The sequence below is a fragment of the Megascapheus bottae genome, chromosome 10 (genome assembly GCF_031878675.1).
Source record: "Megascapheus bottae isolate mThoBot1 chromosome 10, mThoBot2.hap1, whole genome shotgun sequence".
In the NCBI taxonomy this organism is placed as follows: domain Eukaryota; kingdom Metazoa; phylum Chordata; class Mammalia; order Rodentia; family Geomyidae; genus Megascapheus; species Megascapheus bottae.
The window spans coordinates 61,368,379-61,387,761 of NC_143518.1; the positions used below are offsets into that span (position 1 = coordinate 61,368,379).

General features: G+C 39.7%; 1 protein-coding gene across 7 annotated transcripts in view; it reads left to right on the forward strand.

The window, feature by feature from the left end:
* Kcnt2 (potassium sodium-activated channel subfamily T member 2) overlaps positions 1-19,383 on the forward strand; it is a 267,206-nt gene that overhangs the window by 140,621 nt on the left and 107,202 nt on the right. For all 7 annotated transcript variants that reach the window (XR_016536895.1, XM_090341474.1, XM_090341480.1 and 4 more), the window contains exons 9-12: positions 319-499; positions 1,606-1,770; positions 3,336-3,472; positions 5,982-6,045. Coding sequence is in view for 6 of the 7 variants with exons in the window: in XM_090341474.1 (XP_090197600.1) it covers positions 319-499; positions 1,606-1,770; positions 3,336-3,472; positions 5,982-6,045 (547 nt within the window). In the remaining variant the exon portion in view is untranslated. The remainder of the gene's footprint in view (positions 1-318; positions 500-1,605; positions 1,771-3,335; positions 3,473-5,981; positions 6,046-19,383) is intronic.

Sequence of the window (19,383 nt, forward strand, 5' to 3'; positions counted from 1 at the left end):
TTCTTCAGTAACAAATAATTCATCCATCATCTGTCTATGCATAGGCATAGACTTAGTAAAATGTCTCCTTTCTTCCTAACTTCTAGTGTTTGGGGCAGGAATGAAATTAAGCAGTTTCTGGCTATTAACCAAAATAGGACTATCTGATTAGTGTAAACATGTCAATCCAATATCTTTTTCTGAGAACATGGATTGTAAAACATGAGAGCAGCTGTGAAATGGCTGTATGACACATGCTTTGGCTTTGAGAGAACAAGGATGAGAGACCATGTGTCCAGTTTTCACACTGTAATGGAAATGCGTGTCGTGTTCTTTTAGCATTTGTGGAATCCAGCATCTGGAGCGAATAGGAAAGAAGCTGAATCTCTTCGACTCCCTTTACTTCTGTATTGTGACATTTTCTACAGTCGGCTTCGGGGATGTCACTCCGGAGACATGGCCCTCCAAGCTCTTTGTGGTTGCTATGATTTGTGTTGCTCTGGTGGTTTTACCCATCCAGGTAAGCATGACCTTATTCATTTTTCAGCATCATGCAACTCCTGGCAGATCGAATCGGTCATATTTTATGATAAACAGTTTCATTTATTTAATAATAAGGTCAGATATTTAAATCATTTCAGAAGTGCCTATTTTGATATTTTACTTCAAACACTGAATTGTTTCTTTCCCTCCAATTACAGCTGGTAACATATTAATTCAGTTAGCTGTTTCCTTTTAAACAGAGTTAACCACATTCATTTATAAGATAAGATAGTTTTTAATTATAGGATTATAAACCAAAGAAGTAAATTTAGGAAGGATTGATTTCTCTTCATTCTTGCAAATAATCCATAAACACATAAACATCAATAGGTTGAAGGTTTATTGGTTATATTGGTCAACTAAAACAAAATTGAGACATACAGTTTAAATATTTTGGGCAGTGACTATGGTGATTCCAAAGGGACAGAAATATTAATTATTTAATGTGATTACAAATGCGTAGAACCAGTCTCTAACTTCTGAGGTTAATATCCTGAGTCCTGGGTGTTACAATGAGGGAGTCAATGATAAATGCAATTTTACCTTGCAAGCTTATTCTAGAACATTATCCCCAGTGTATCTAGAAGCACCTCAAATGTGGCATCCCTCTCCTCATGTCTTCCTGACATTCACCCAGGGTGCCCTCACTTCCCATAAAGTCAGCTTCTGAACAGCTGGAAGGTGGCACTGGCTACTTAGGTTCTGGCACTGCCCTTTGCAAGACACATGAGTGTAGCTAGGCAGAAGAATGTGTATGAACACACATGGAATTTTCCTTTTACCCTCAGCCCATGACACAGCAAGCCAAGACCAGAGGGACAAACATCTTATTGGCCTGACAGGACACCGTAGTAAAATCATGCTCATGTATTTCTTCGGAGACTACACGCTTCTGAGTGACATCGGTGAACTCTGAGGAAATCCTATGATCATGATTTGATTCTCATTGCCTCCCATCGAAGAAACTTGAGTGAAATGAACCATAGATGTACTGCATTGATTTTTTAAAGGATTTTGTATGTGTGTGTGTGTGTTTGTGTGTTTCTGGTGTTTTTATTCACATGTGGAAAAACACGACTGCAGTTCGAGCAGCTGGCCTACTTGTGGATGGAGAGACAAAAGTCAGGAGGTAACTACAGCCGCCACAGGGCCCAGACAGAAAAGCATGTTGTCCTGTGTGTCAGCTCACTGAAGATTGACTTACTGATGGATTTCTTAAATGAATTCTATGCCCATCCAAGACTACAGGTACATTTAGATTGTATTATTCACAATACTGCCGCGTACATCTTGTCAAAGCCAACTAAGCAGCTGTGTGGCCAGCCAGCATTGTGGAGGGTTTTTATATCTGCCTTTCTAAATTTAGAAGCAGTAAATGAAATACAAATATAACTGGGAACATAGAAAAATGCAGAAGGGATAAACAATGCTTTAATGTTCTTTCTTTATACTTAAAGCCAGATGGAATTATGTTAATTCTGGAAACCGAAGATTTTTTTTTTTTAATTAAAAGACTGCTTTCTCTTTCCTTGGGTAAATTATCAATGATAGTTTTTTTTCTAGTGGAACAGTGAATTTTAACATAAAATGTAATAAAAAATAAGGAATCCATTATAAGGTCATCTATTCCCTTGAATACTTAAACATTGTACAAAATACTGCTGAGTGAATTCTAGAAGTCTGGAATGTTCTGTGCTTGTTTTCAGGAATATAAGAAGTTCTATTTACAGTTGCAATAAATGATCAAGATTGGCACAAGAACTAGGCAAATTAAAACGGTAAATGCAGAAAGGTCTTTTTGTCTATACAGATAAAACTCTTCAGCTAATTTTGCTTTCAGAGTACAAGGTCAATGGAGGTTTAGCTTCTCTTCTTTCCTGTTTACTGGACTTAGTACAGTTTAAAGAACTAAAGGTTACCGGTCTTGTACCTCATCAATTAGTTTTTATTAAGGTGTAGAACAATCTCAAAGACCAATACCTTGATAAGAATTTCTAATTATCTTTCCCCTAAAATAAAGAAAATATTTGGAAGGCTCTTTTAACTAGTATGTTTTTACATCAAAATTAATTTATAAATGAAAACCATAACATACATTCCTCTGTTTTTATATTCATAATTTTTCATTTCTTATAGAAAGTCTTTATCACGTTTCATGGTGAAGCCATTTATAATCTGATCTTTGTATATTAAGGAAATCTATTTGGGGAAAATCTGATCCTTCAATAAATAATGTAATCTAATATCGATATGGACTGTGTGTGTGCATGTGCGTGCGCGCATGCCAGTCCTGGAGCTGGACCTGAGGACTTCACATTCTACCTGGGCCTTTCCGTTCCAGAGTATGACATAAGCCACAGCTCCACTCCTGACCCCTCAATGGTTAACCAGCGGTCAGAGTCTCCCAGATCTGTCTGCTCCCATCTGGCTTTGAATCTTGACCCTCAGATCTCATGGTCTTGAGTCTCTGGGATTATAGGTGTAAACCAGGGTGCCTGGCTTCTTCATCCAGCCCATTTTTAGATTAATATAATAATGGAGATGCACCCTACCTGCTCAGTCTTTGTAGATGCTTGTGTGAAACCGTGTCTCAGGGGAAATGGGAGAAAGTGAAGAAAGGGTGACCTGGACCAACCAGGCAGCTGACTCATTAGTTGACTTATGGAATTGTCACCCCGTTGAACTTAATTGTTATTAAAACTAAAAACTCAGAACAACACCTACCCCCCCCCCCCAGCTGATGGTCTGGGAAGCCTTCGTCCTCCCCCACGCGGCCATCGGGCTCCTCACCGGCCCTGTTTTGTCCCGAGCAGGATTACTACGTGGTGATCCTGTGCCCCACCGAGATGGACGCGCAGGTTCGCAGGGTCCTGCAGATCCCCATGTGGGCCCAGCGCGTCATCTACCTGCAAGGCTCGGCTCTGAAGGACCAGGATCTGCTGAGAGCAAAGTAGGTGTTGGCGCCTCCGGGCACGCGGGGGCCGCCATGTCTCCTCTCTCTGTAAATCTCTCCATGGAGGCGGCCTTGATGGGACTCACCAGGGTCAAGATGTGGGAAACCCAGCGCCCAGCTCTCTCCTCCTCCTCTTCTCCGCAGCCTGGCCTGGTCTGCTGGAATGGAGCCCCAAAGGCCCCGCCTGGCGCAGGCGCAGGAGGTTCCCTCCGCTCCGGCTCTGTGCTGCGCCTGCTCCGGGCTGATGCAGCGCCTTTAGGGCCCCGGATCAGAGGGTCCCGCGCAGGCGCAGACAGCCCACCCTGGGGAACCAAAACTCCTTGGCCTCCCACGCCAGCAGAAAGCCGCAGCGGATCGTTTCCCTCGCTTCTTCCCACTGCCTTGGAAGTTGCAAACATGTCTCCATGTTTCTTCAAGTCGCCCTGTGCCTTCTTTTAGATGTAGAAGTCTTTTCGCTGGATTTCCACAGCATAATCCCTAGACCCTGTCAGGACAGCCACTGGGCACCGGGTGTGTGGGCAGACTGCTACTGCAGGCTGGCTGGATTCCTCCCGCTTGTCACCACTGCTTTCCCAGTGGTCTGTGCATCCCAGGAAGACTCCAGACCCGGCTCAGTCCCAGTCCAGGTCATTATCTGAGAGTCCAGAAGGGGTTACTGCTTGACACTAATTAATGTTCTCGATATGCTGATGGCCTTGAGTGGACAATCAGTATGCCCAATGTATTAGATGAGTTAAATTCCTTGCACAGTAAGTACGAATAATCCCCACTGTATGTTTAATATGAATTTGTGTGAAATATGGCAGTTTCCCCTATGAAGTAAGTTGAGTCATTAGTAGCTAAGCTAAATACTATTTTCAATCAACCTAATCAATTTCTTAGTAAGAATATTATCATGAGTGCTCAGAAAAGGCAATCACATTTATGGGAAACTTTCTTTTTCATAGAAATGAAAAGGTACTTGGTTTACTCCTGCAGTCTTAGCTACTCAGATCTGAAGATTACAGTTCAAGCCAGCCTGAGCAGGGAAGTCCCCGAGACTCTTATCTTCATTTCTCACCTAAAATCTAGAAGTGGCGTTGTAGCTTCAGTGGGAAAGTGCTAGCCTTGACCAAAAGAGCTCAAAAATGAGAACACCCCCCCCTCAAAAAAAAGAAAAAGAAAAAGAAATAACTAAAAGGAAAGGAATGAAGATAAGAGATAGCCAGCTACTGAGTCAAAAAACCTGGGTAGATTCGCCAGTGGGAAAAAGAAGGAGTTAGGGCCTCCACAGAAGCTTGAGTTTGGGATTGCTTTGTTGAAAATGTTTTCAAATGCCATGCAATACTCATTATCATAAAAGCCGTGGTTCCACATGTATTTTTCCCCAAACTGTGCTTTGGATAAATTGCACAAACATTTTATCTTTCCTGTCTGTTGAAAATACTTTTGGTAAAGGTTTATTCTATCTTACTATAATAGAATAATAAGACCTTTCTTATTTTGAAAATAAATAAATGTTTTTGTGTTTTTGAACATCATATATCAAACACCAAAAGATTTTTCTTTATTGTACTACTATTTAAGATACAGCAAATCTTAACACAAGGGGAGGAGGCTGGAAGAGGTTGAAGAGTCATCTTCAGGAAAAATAAATATGCAGTAGAGTTTGAGTCCCAATACCAGATTGCTTTGTTCCCACTCTTAATTTACCTCAGACATTGTAGCTGAGATCAAAATAATCAGAAAGCACAGTCCAATGCCATCCCATAATCTGTGCAAATCATTTATGTGAAAATATACAATCATAGGAGAATCAAACTTTTGCTTTTTGCATTAGGGTTCTTTGAAGCAGAATCAAATATTGTCAGGATGTACTAGAAATTCACTTTTTTTTTAAGGTTATGGGTACATGAACACATTCCACCTGTACTGAATGATCTGAGCAGCCAGGAGTTGGTGGCTCAAGCATGTCATCCTAGCTACTTAGGAGGCTGAGATGAGAGGGTCACAGTTCAAAGCCAGCCTGAGTAGGAAAGTCTGTGAGTTTTGAATCCCCAATTAACCAGCAGAAAACTGGAGGTGGAGCTGTAGCTCAAGTAGTAAAGCGCTTACCTTGAGTGAAAAAGCTAATGTAGTGCCGGATCCTGAGTTCAAGCCTCAGTGAAAGCACACAAAAAATAAACACATATATAGAGAGAAAAATAAATAAATTAAGGGGCTAGGAGTTTGGCCTAGTGGTTGAGTGCTTGCCTAGCATGCATGAAGACCTGGGTTCAATTCCTCAGTACCATATACATAGAAAAAAAAAAAGCTGGAAGTGGTGCTGTGGCTCAAATGGTAGAGCTCTAGCCTTGAGAAAGTCTAAGGACAGTGCTCAGGCCCTGAGCTCAAGCCCAGGACTGGCAAATCAATCAATCAATCAATCAATCAAACAAACAAACAAACAGCGCATGATAATTCTGTGTTGTATGGACCGCAGTGTGGTTGCAGGGTGTGACTCTCTTCCTCTGCTGTCTGTGTTCAGGATGGATGATGCTGAAGCCTGTTTCATTCTGAGCAGCCGCTGTGAAGTGGACCGAACCTCATCTGTAAGTTGTGCTTTTCCACAGCAGAAACTTTTTGCGAGTTTAGTTAAAAAAACCACACACAAAAAAACGCCAGCTTAAAAATGTTTCCTTATGAGCTGCAACTATTTCTTAGTCATTTTACCACCATCTACAGCCTTTCACCACTTATTTTGATCCAGGAAAGCATTCTTTGTTTTCTCCTAATCCTCTGGACTTCAGCTGATGAGAATTAAAACAGAGCTAGATGACTTTTTTGTTATGAACTATGTCCATTGTCATTCAAGTGGCCTCGTTGTTCTCAACTCTGAAAGTGTGCTTTTGGTTCAAGGACTGACTTCTGAAAATATGTATGCATTTAGTAAAATCTCATTCCAGGCACCTAGGATGGGGATTGGGAGTCTGGAAAGTTTTTGAGGATAGCCAGCTGCTAAGTTAGGGCACATTGCACTTGTTGGGCCTCTGTGATTTGTGTTATGGGTGTTATCTTCCACAAACTCCTAAGTGAATGAAGTATATGATTGGATTGTGACTTCAGTTTGGCTCCACAGTATCTTTGAAGTGCATTGTATGTGTTTTAAGTGTGTGAGTATTTAGTTCTAGCTGCTGTGTTTATAAACCCATCTGAGCACTGTTCTGTGTGCAGTGCTCACACCAACTAGAACTCTTGATAATGTCTGCAATGATGAAGAAAAGATTAAATATAGAAAATAGGCCTTCATGGACACGCGCCAAGCATGTACAGACTATCAAGCGGGCCCCATCTGTGTCCGCCAGGTCCTCCTCTGTGAAGGCAAGCCCTCGAACTTCCCCCAGTGCTGTACTCACTTCTATAAATATGAAACTGACATTCTACTGCTCATTTGAAGAGGGCGACAATGTGTTAAACTATGTCCCCACCGAGTTTGTATGTTAGAATTCCTAACCCCTAAAGAAGCTTGGACCCTGGGTGGATGTGGAGAGAAGACCTTGAAAGTCACAATCAACTTACCAGGAGGTCACAGAGCAAAGTCTACTCCAAGATGACTGATGTCTTATTTTTTTAAAAAAAGAAAGAGACTTTCAAGACAGATGCAGATACAGGAAAGATTCCAAATGAACATGAAAGCAACTTGCTAGGAGCCAAAGAGAAGCCTGGAACGATTTTTCCCTCCCAGCTTTGGAGGCAACTAACCCTGCCAACATCCCCTCAGCAGCCGAGCTGTGAGACAAGCAATTCCTGTGTTTAATTCACCCAGAGTTTGTGGTTCTTCATTACAGAAGCCCAGAAGCAAGTAGTTGGGTATAAATCAAACAAATGATTAGAGCATTTGTATAATGCTGTTTTTTTAAATACACACACATACACACACACACACACACACGCGCGCGTGCGCACATGTATATATTTAAAAGTCATCACTTCCTTTCTCCATTTACTATTTTCAACCCAGATCTTCTCAGCTCACATGAGTACAATTTCAATAGCTTCCTCACGGATTTGGCATGGTTAGTGGTTTAAACGTATTTAACAAGAAAATGAGTTCAAGTTGAGAATGTTCTTGTGTTTCTTTGATTATCTCATTAATGTAAATTTGAATCTTGCTCCCTCAAATGTTACCTTCATTTTTTGTAAAATACTTAACATTCTTTTGTTCTCTTTCGTAATGGTGATCAGTGAGAACAGTGAACACATTAAGAAATGGATACATAACCTCTTCTAACATTCTCTATATAAAATGAATTTGGGAGCTTGCCACTTAACAATACATTCTGTTTTCCACAAAATCTACCCAATTGGTGAGAAGTTAATGAGTATGTTTACAATGTGAAGACAATAGATTGGCTAAGTGAGTTCACCATGGTAGAATTTTGGAAGTTTAAGAACGATAGGTGAATGGCAGCAGACTGAGACGGAAAGAGTTTAAAATTTAGGCTGTGAGAGGAAAGACTCAAGACAGAGGGTGCTTTTTACAACAGAACCCGAGAGTCTCAAAAGTCTCAGAAAATAGGCGTGCCAGATGCCTTTGAAAGTAGGGCTCTATCTATGCAGGCCTCGCTGTGTGAGTAGTGGTTAAAACTGTAAGGAAGAGAATAAATTGCCCTGGATTTCTTCACAGATATATTGGTAATGACTCTCCATACCTCAAAAGTTTTACCATTTACTCAGTGCGAGTTGGGGTCACCCTCCTTTCTGAAACACCAGGCACAGTTGTGGGGATCCTGAGATCCTGAATTTAGGAGAAGTTGAAACAAGACGCCTTAGGGAAAATGCCAGGCTTTTCCTGCATTGTTTGAATCCTAGGAGCCCACTCCCATCTCCATCAAACCAAGGTCTGTGCGTTTATGTGTGGAGTGTGGTGTTGTGTGTGTGTATGTGTTGTACTTGTGTCTGATATGTAGTGTGTGTCTGATGTGTGCATGTTGTGTAGTGTGTGTTGTGTGTAATGTGTATGTTCATATAAACATAGAAATCTGGAGTTTCCAGATTCTTCATAGTAAAACTCACTTGAAAGGCTCTACACTTTTCACTCAGGTCCCTGTAGCGCAAGCTAGAAGTGGAACTGTGGCTCAAGTGGTAGAGCTCCAGCCTTGGGAGTCCTTGAGTTCAAGCCCCCAGTGTTGGGACACGAATAGGAGAAAAATCAGGAAATAATACTATCAGCCACAGTTAGAAATAAGGAGATAAACGGGAGAATGAGTGTCAGGGCTTCACTGGGGCCCCCAGTGGAAAGCGGGGGACACTGGTGGTGTGGAACTTGTGATGCTGCTACTCTTATGAATGAAGCACAAGCACAGGCTTGACAGCAGTTTTAGTTAAATAGAATTTAGTTTGTGACTGTTTAGGCTAAAATTCTTTCACCTCAAAGAGCCACCTACTGTTTTGAGGTGATCAATGACTTTCTGGTCCTCCCAGCTTGAGGTGACCTGGGAAATGATGGATGAATATTGAAGGAGTTTTCAGTCAAAGCACATCTATTTTTTCATATATTTTTACAGAAGCTCATTTATTTTTAAAAATAGTTTTCTTTTTGCTTAAATTATTTATAAGTATATGCACAAAGGAGTTTCCATTCTCCATATCAGGGTATGAATACAATACATGTTTATCAATGTCAATCTCACAGTTCCTCACCTTCTCAGCCCTCCTCAGTTTTCCAAATTCCATTTTCACATATGTGCTTCAAATATCATGACTGCCCTCACCACCTGCCCTCTCTCCATTTGTCTGCCCACCTGCCCTTGATCTCTGATTCCCCTCCTGACACCTAGAGTTTCAGCTTGTGGAAGCTCATTTTGTGGAAAGGAAAATTCGTTTAGAGGGTTTATACCACTGGCACTCCTCTTGGCATATACCATGCTTTCATGTATTTTTATTTGCTTGCACACACTGAACACAAAAATTCAACTTTCTCAAACTGGATGGGATTATTTAGGCTTGTTCACTACCTGTAGCTCAGAAGAGGCACGTACTAGACCTGTCTAGTGAGGTATAATGACACAGGCAGAATCAGACAGCTATTTTATCTTCAAGGAGCATGCCAGGAAGGAAGCAGCCAGGATAACTAAGGGCAGCAAGCCAGTCCTTAGGTGCCCATGGCCGGGAAGGTCAGTGAAGGTCATTCTGAACAGGGGAATGTGGACAGTACCCCTGGGTCCAGGTAACTGGATGGTGTTGTAAGTCTTGAGAGACAGGAAGCAAATAAACACATGTCCATGAGAGGCAATGACTGTGCAATGCATCTACGGTCCCCAAGCATCAAAACATCCCCCTTTGTTTCTGCTTGGAACCCACAGAAGCCCGGGTGGAGATAGAATCCCATGGTGACTCGTGAGGAGTCTTTCACCTAGAGGTGGACACAATGATCCAAACAAAGTAGACTTATTTAGAAAAGCAACACCTAGACACATTCATTTGTGTGTGTTTGTGTGCAGTGTGAGGACCAGCTGGCAGTGTGAGCCGGGAGGACGTCATATTGCTTGGGAATGAACAGAAACTCGTGGTGTAGATGATTTGTTGGGAAAGATCTGGCATGGTGTGGATGCAAGCACATTCTGTTCCATCCAGAGGGCGGTTCAACAGTTCCCATAACCCACACTTGGCCTGCTCCAGCACTCGGCTGAATTCCATTTAGGAGAGCTGAGGTAGCTGCTCTGTGATTCCAGAAGTAAATATGCGCATTGCTCGCACATTTTTGCAAAGTACCTAGGCTAGCTTATATTTGTTTTTCCAGAGACTGCCTGGTAAATACATAGAAACTTATTCTAGAAAATTCTTTTAGTTGTGTATCTTAAGCAAATAATTCCCTTAGGGAGTTAGGAGGATGAAGAGAATGAATAAATCTTCCTCTCTATTTTCACATTGTTTTCAAACCACGTTGAACTATACCCAGCCTAAGGATTAATTTTTTACTATTAATATCTTTGAATCTTTATATAAAGGAGTTGCCCTTCAACAAAGCACTGTATGACTACCATGTGTCTTGGTGAGTGTCATCTCTTTCAGCATTCTCACCCCTTTTCTCCAAGCTGTCTTTCCTTCACTTTTCTTAATGTTGTTGGATATCCAATGTTGCTACAATGGAGTCAGAACACACGCAATTAAAAGACTTCTTGTACTTTTGCTCAGAAAGTGAATCCGTTCTACTCTTCTACAATGCCCCTTCCATTCCCCATGGTTTAGTTTACATTGATGTCCTGGAAGGAGCTAGAAAGAAGAGTCTTTGGACTAAACCCAAACAGAGTTTAATATTTTGAGTTGTCATAGAGGATGAGAATCCAGCAGAGAAGACCTAAAAAAGTACAACAAGGGGTCGGGAGTTTGGCCTAGTGGTTAAAGTGCTTGCCTAGCATGCATGAAGACCCGGGTTCGATTCCTTGGTACCACATACATAGAAAAAAGCCGAAAGTGGTGCTGAGGCTCAAGTGGTAGAGCTCTACCCTTGAGAAAGTCCAAGGACCATGCTCAGGCCCTGAGCTCAAGCCCAGGACTGGCAAAAAAAAAGTACAAGAAGATCCATCAAAGAATGAGATATACAAACTAAGTGAAGGATGTGTTTCAAGAAATGAGAGACATATATTTTGAATGTTGGCACTGAATGTTTATCATGAGATTCGGCCAAGGTGGAGGTCATTGTCAGCCACAGACTGGTAAACACTGGGTGGTTAAAGTGAGCTTCCAAGTAAATCGGAATCCCTTCTGCCTTCAGCCATATGGAAGCAGCCAGATCCAGAATAGCAATCCCACGCCAATGTTTAGCATTCTGGACATAAAAGAAAATACAAGGCAATTATTTTCAGACTGAACAACATGTAGCGTGGGCCTGTGAGCTGAGAGTAAGGAACAGAGAGAGACCAACCCGGAAAGAAATTTCACTCTGTACTGGAAGCATCAATACGATTCTGGTGAAGAGCAAGCAAGAAAATGGAAGCAATTTGTGATGGCCTCAGGGAGGTGAGAAGAGAGAGACCTGCATGGAAGTGACAAGGAGAGATACCTTCTCTCTCTCTCTCTCTCTCTCTCTCTCTCTCTCTCTCTCTCTCTCTCTCTCTCTCTCTCTCTCTCTCTCTCTCTCTCTCTCTCTCTCTCTGGTTGCAGCAATCTGCCTCTGTCTGTGGGAAATTTGGCTGAATAGCAGGACATGTGTATGCAGAGAGGAGAGTACCTGCAGCAAAGAATAATAATAATAATTTGGAAAAGAAAAAAAACTGCCAGGGAGAAGCAAAATAGCAACCACATGTTGTAGGAGATTAGAACAAAATGTATCTATAGCTACAAAAAGTCAGTGGGCCATGCTGAATAACACAGGTCATTGTTAGATGCAAGAAAGCTCACTCTGCAAAAATAGGGAAAGCCTAATACTGACTGAAATCATCTAAAATAGCTAAAAATGAGAGCTCAACAGCCAAATATTATTGACAAAATATGGTTTCTTTCCAAGTAAGTACCAAAGCAAAGCTAAAAATCTTTGAAGAATAATGGAAATGTGGAGAATCAATAATATGTCCTTCAAAAATGATCAGCCTCAAAGAAATGACTAGACTTGGGAAAAGCAAAACTTTTACTTGGTAAGCTGCAAAAAAATAAATCCATATGAAAAGACAAAGAAATGGCAAATATGACACTATTAGTATGATGCTAAGTGAAAGGACCTCCAGGATATAGAAATAAAAGCCATATAATGAGTGATTGTTGTCCTTAATGTACTAGGTTATCTCTCATCTCTTTTGCTGTCCCTTGGGTATCTCATATTGTTACAGCATTTTATCTTGTTATCTGATATATTGTATATATGCTTATCTGGTTATTTGAAATAGCATAGGGAAGGGGGGAAAACAAGATGATGGGTGGGGGTGGGGGGAGGGAAATGGGGACCAAGACAAGAGAAAGGGTATCAATGTTTGTGAAGTAATGCATCTTCTATCTGGTGAGTATAATGTAACCCTTCTATTAATTACAATAAAATATATAGAAAAAATAAACCTTTTAAAATGAATTGCTAAATAAATTTACAGGGAGTGAATGCCATCATGGACACACTGAAGAAGGAAATGATCACAGAGAGGAATCTAGAGTTGAGAGGTGAAATACTGCTATTCAGTGTGCTGTTCAGTAAAATAACAAGCGTATTTCACCATTATCACATCCCAAGCAAGCACTCGGAGGAGAACAAACAGAACAAACAGCTCAGCACCAAGAGATGGGAAAAGGTGCAACCAAACACAACGTTAGCTGATAGAAAGAAATAAAGAAGAAAACATAAATAAATAACAGATAGATTGGAACAGGAGCAACATGTAGCACTGTCTTCTGGAATTATCAACAAAATGGACAAAATTTCAATTGTACCTTGAGAAAATCAGAGAGAGAGGGAGGGAGGGAGGAAGAGAGAGAGAGAGAGAGACAGACAGACAGACAGACAGACAGACAGACAGACAGTGAGTGGGAGACTGAGAGACAGAGAGAGAGGCTGAGAGATAACGAGACAGAGAGACAGAAAGAGGAAACTAAAATTTAAAATTCAGAAACAAAAGAGAAGACATGAACTAGCCACAAAAATTAATCAAAACTTCAAGATATTACTGTAAAGTTAAACTTTGCATCTCTGTGTAGAAAAAATTTTAGAAAATTTTCTAAATACAGGCAATATGTTATGATTACATCATGAAGACCTAAACATTCAAACAGATGACATCAATAAGAAGATTGAAACAGGTGGGCGCAGTGGCTTACATCTGTATTCCTAGCTACTGAGGAGGCCGACACCTGAGGATCGCGGTTCAAAGCCAGCCTGGGCGCTAAAAAGTCCATGAGACTCTTATCTCCAATTAATCACCAGAAAACCAGAAGTGGCATTGTGGCTCAAGGGGCAGAACAGCAGCCTTGAGCTGAAGAGCTCAGGGACAATGCCCAGGACAAGGGGTAGGGGAGTAGGCTTGAACTGAAGAGCTCAGGAATAGTGCCCAAGCCCAGAGTTCAAATCCTAGGACAGACAAAAAAAAAAAAGGAAGATTGGAACAATTAGAAACTTTAAAATAGACAAAAAATCAGCATCAGGCAGTTCCAAAAGAAAATTCTATCAAAATTTTTTTAAATGGAACTTTTTCTCAAACTCTTTCATAAAATTAAAACACATTATAAACAAACCCACTTCCTGAGGCCAGCTTTCCTCTGATACTAAAGTCAGACAGATAAGGCAAGACAAACAGGCCAGTCTCCCTAGGAAACAGAAGTAAAAATCTAGAAGGAAAAATACAAGCGACTCACATGCAATAGCACTTCAAAAGAATCACATATCATAGTCCAGTTTCACTTTCCCTGTAACATAAAGATGGTTCAACTGAACATAATAATTGTGATAGATCACATCAACTGCCTGAAGGATAAACATCTCATAGCCATCTCAAACAATGCAGAACAAACACAGAAGTAAGAACATTTTTATGATAAGGAAGTGCCATGAACAAGGGAGGGAAAAATCTAACTCTAAATAATTTATGTCAAAGAGACAGCTAGAATTGAAATCAATTGTGAAAAAAAAAACAAAGTAAATTTTTATTTGTTGCTATTAGTGGTTGCATTTAGTGCCAGTCCTGGAGCATGAACTCAGACCCAGGGTCCTGTCCCTGAGCTTCTTTTGCTCAAAGATAATGCACTACTACTTAAGCCACAGCTGCATTTCTTGCTTTTCTCACTTTTTTGGTGGTTCATTGGAGGAGATAAGGTCTCACAGACGTTCTTTCCAGGGCTGGCTTTGAATCTCAATCCTCAGATTTCAGCCTCCTGAGAAGGTAGGATTAATAGATATGAGCCACCTATGACCAGCCTGGAAGATTTGTTTCCCCTAAAATCTAAGATCAGTGATGGAAAAAGAGGCTACTGTTTTCAGCATTTCTATTTACCATCATACTAGAAATTCTAGCTATACTAATCAAGGAAGGGAAGTAAGGCATTTTTTTTTAATCCTAGGAAGGAGTAAAAAATTCATCATTTGCTAATGATACTATCTTTCAGGTATAAGACCCTGAAACCTGAGGGAAAAATTAAAACTGATACATTTTAACTCATTAAAATTGCAAAATACCAAATAAAAATGTAAAAAGTTCATTCAGATGTGACAATAGGTCCTCTGAAAAACAAATAAATAAAAAGTACCCTTTGCAATGTGTCATAAAGAATATATGGCTTAGGAATATTATGTAACCAAGGAATGAAAAGTTATACTACAAAAGTCAACTACAAAACACTGATGAAAGACAACTCGTATGCATGGATTAGAAGACTTAATATGTCGTAGAAGCTTGTCCCAGTTAGTAGTGGCATTGCACATACGTGATGTAAAGAATGAGCTTTGCAACTTGTGGACAGAGATGAAGTTGACAAGGATGGAGGAAGTCACGGGAGGGGGGGGGGCAGGGAGAATATGGGAAAATGAAGGAAGGGTTGACATTGTCCGAGAAGAATTCTAATCATTACCTGACTTATAGAATTATGACACCTTTGTATAAATCCTTAGTAAAAACAATTTTGAAACGGGTATGTGTGTGTGTGGGGGAGAATGTGTGCCTTTCAAATTGTTCCACACACAGATCTAGTGTGTTCTAGTAATAATCCTTCTTTTACAGAGATAATAATCAATCCTTAATCTTATACAATTATAACAGTTGATATAGCCAATGTGATCTTGAGATAGAATGAGAAAGCTGGAATTGTCATACTTACTTCCAGATTTAAAAGCATATTTCAAAGTTGTAATTGTTAAAACATTATGACACAGGCCTGAAGACTTGCATATAGCAGCACAGAACAGAATAAGAGTTTTAAATTAAGTATAAGTGGTTGGGTAATCTTTGACAAGGTTAAAGAATAAACTTAAGAATAATAAAATTAAAATAGTAATAAAATAAAACAAAAACCAAGAACAAAAACAGGCAAAAAGTCAAGAGATAGTCATGGAAAGAAATCACAGTAGGTAGTTGGGAACTCCACTTCCAGAAAGACTTTTAACTTAAAAAGAGAGAGAAAAGAAACCAAATAATCTAAAAGTGGATTATATTCTAACCTAAAACCCAAAATGTAATATAGCTAAAAGGAAAAGTAAGGGCAAGCTCACAGGTCTTGGTTTTGGAATTGATTTCATGACTGTGATACCAAAAGCACAGGTGATAAAATAAAAAGAAATAGGCATATGAGTTTATATTCTAAAAAAGTTCCAAAGAGAGAGAGAGAGAGGAGAAAGAGAGAAATTAAAAAGGAAACTGGGCCTGGGGTGGTGGCTCATGCCTATAATCCTAGCTACACAGGAAGATCAAAGTTCAAAGCCAGCCTAGGCACAAAAGGACCGAGACTCTTATCTCCAAATCTCCAATTAACTCTAGAAAAAGGGAAGTGGGGCTTGGCTCAAGTGTAGGGCAGTAGCCTTGAGCTGAAGAACTCAGGGACAGTGCCCAGATGCAATTCAAGCCCCACGACCCACAAAAAAAATTAACTGGTAGAGCGGAAGAAAATACTTTGTACACTGTATATGTGATTAAAGGATTTAGCTCAAAAATCTATCAGGAGCCTCTATAACTTAATAGCCAAACAAATAAATAAATGTATAGCCTGTTTTAAAAAATGAACTAAGGAGTAGAATAACCATTTGTTGTTTTCTAAGTGGTCTTCTTTCCATTCTCTATTTTTTAATAGTTGTGATTATTTTTTCAATTGCCTATATGTTTGGGGAAAATTAATTTGCATATATTAATTTAAACTTTAATTCAATTTACCTGGTAAATTAGTAAACATAAGAAATACAGCCTAATAGGTAAGTTAGGAAACAAACTCTTAAAAGTATATAAAATCATGTTATCATTAGTAGAATGCAGCTACTATATATTTGTAAATTGAAAACTGCATTGAAAATGATCTTTCATAAGATCAGTTTTGGACTTGGTTCAAGAGTCTAATTAAAAATGACAAGTTCTCATAGATGGGTAATAGATAATTCTTGCATAAAATTTTGTCTAAAAAGTGTTTGAATTCTTCATGAGTGGTTATATTTCAATCAAGCAATACCTGTCAAGGAAAAATGATTTACTTTAGTCCATAGAACACTGACAAGTGCTTCAAGTTCTTTTATAAAGTTATGTCTTCTCTTTTCCTACATTTCTATTAGCCTAAAGTATTATAGAAGGGGTTTTCAGATGGACACATCCATACATGCCTGCAATGTACTTGAACAGACTCACCCCTCTCTCACTCTCTCCTCCCTTGCCAATATAAGTTGACTTCTGCTGGTAGTTTCTTTGTGACTTTGGTTGAAGCATTCTGTCTTTCTAGTGGGCAACATTCGTTTGGCCTGATGGCTCTGCTTCAATATTGACAGCTTTTTTTTCCCATGTTGTCACTATCAATATTTTTACTTTTTGGATAGAAATATGAGCATGATTAAAGAATGAACTTGTCACTAGTGAGGGTTAAAAATTTATCTCATCCTTGGCTTTTGGAAGAGCCAGTTAAAATCTTGTTTCTATGTTTCTTTATTGTATGCATGAGGAAAATGGTTTTGTCCCCTTTTACTTTTCGTACGGCATTATGCCTTCATACACTGCTCATTTCGTTTTGTATTTCAATTAAGGATCCATTTACAAGGTTGCTGATAATTCTTCTGTCTTGAGAGGGTATAGACCACACAAAAATGGAAGTTTTGTGGTTTCCAGGAGAAGTACTTTATGTTATGTATTGACTCATTGTATGGCAATGTGTCCTGTGATTCCTGGTGCTGTTCAAATTAATTTAGCATTGGGACCGGGAGTTTGGCCTAGTGGTTAAAGTGCTTGCCTAGCATGCATGAAGACCCGGGTTCGATTCCTCGGTACCACATACATAGAAAAAAGCCGGAAGTGGTGCTGAGGCTCATGTGGTAGAGCTCTAGCCTTGAGAAAGTCCAAGGACAGTGCTCAGGCCCTGAGCTCAAGCCCAGGACTGGCAAAAAAAAAAATTAATTTAGCATCATTTCTACTTCTCAGTGACTTTCCTTTCAAGAAGGTATAAAAATTAGGATTAGTCAGATGCTGGTGGTTCACACCTGTAATCCTAACTAATTAGGAGGCTGAGACCTGAGGATCCAGGTTCAAAGATAGGCCAGGCCGGGATAGCTACCAGGCTTTTATCTCCAATTAACTACCAGAAGCAAGAAGTGGATCAAGTGGAAGTGGTAGAGTGGCTCAAGTGCCAGCCTTGACCAAAAATGCTAAGGAACAGAGCCCAGGCTCTTAGTTCAAATTCCAGGACAGATACAAAAGAAACATTAGATAGGATTATCATAGTGGAAGGGTAATCCAACCAACTGCTAGAGACTTCAATGCTTGTGTGTGGGCAGAAGAAAATCTTTTTTAGATGAAAGACAACTTCTTAGCAGGGGTGATTGATTTGAGTTTTTCCATGTCAGAAATGCTGGAGGTTTCAGGGCAGAGAAGACTTATCTTCACTGGAGAAATGTCTGCAAATGTTGGGAAAGAGTTTAGGCAACGTTTAATAAATGTTGTAAGCCTTGATATGTTTGGATTTGATGCTAAGAGTAAGGGAAAGAACCAGGATTCTAGGATGCCAAATTCAACAACTTGGTTTTCATACATAGTTATATTTCATCTTGGAGGAATGCAGAATTGTGAAATCAACGACAAAGTCAAGCTGTGATAGATAAGATAGTTGGAAATGGAGCCCTGGCAGCATCTAAACTTAGAATTGTTGGTGTTTAGGACATGGACGCCTGGGACATGCTGTGTTGGGGAGGCCATCGATATCATAGCAAGACTTAGAAGACAAGCAAGGAAACTCGAGGTTGAATGAATTTATAGGAAGGAGGCAGTCAGTACTTGAGGACTTAGGAATGTAGGAAAAGCAGGTACTCTCAGTAGGAAGATGAGTGTGAGTTAGGAGGGAAAAGTCTCCATGATATCTGACCAGCCATCATTTAGGTAAGTGTCAGCAAGCCATATTTTCTACAATCAACTCTTCAATCCCAAGAACCAGATCCAAAATAACTTTTCTCAACTCCTATTTTATAAGCTTCACAGTGAAGATTAGAGCCCAGGACTTGTGATTTAAACACATCACACATTTTCCACTTATTCTTTTTAATTCACTTGAATTTTCAGCAGAAAACATTGCAGAATAATAGATTTCCATATCCATTCCCTCAATAGTCATCTCCTTAAAAAATCTTCCATTACCATAATATGGTCTGTTGTTTGTAATTGTGCAGTTGAGGAAGTGAAGTTTAATTGCTGTTTAGTGGATACCCATAGTGGCTCACTCAGTGTTGTCTGACCTGGGTTTTTCTATGGTGAAGAGTAGTTTCAAGGCTTGAAATCCCTACAGTGCTACACCTATGTGGCCTGGCATTCTTCCTTTCATCTCAGTTCTTGGCCATCCTGACCTTCTGACTTCATGGTTTTGTCATGTAGTTGAATTCATACAGCATTCAGTCTTCCTGTTTCACTTGTCTATGCTATATTTATATTGAAAATTTATGTATGTATGTATGTATGTATGTGTCTACCTATCTTTCTTTCTGCCTATCTATCATTTACCTTCCTATTGTCTACCATTTAGCAATCTGTTTATCTGTACAAATTTAACTTTTCTGCTAAATTATATTAATTTGAATATAGTTGAATTAGTTCATGGAATAATAAAAGTAGCTTATACTAAATTAACTTGTGAAGAATTTTATGTGTACTATTTATTTTTACTAATAATCTGAAGAGACAGGAAATATCCACGTTTTACAAATGAGGGTCTCTATCTTGTCCAGATTCAATTACACAATCAGGATAGATTTTAAAAAATACGCATTTTCCATCTTCGTGGCGAGTTGAAAATCCATGGTTCTGACA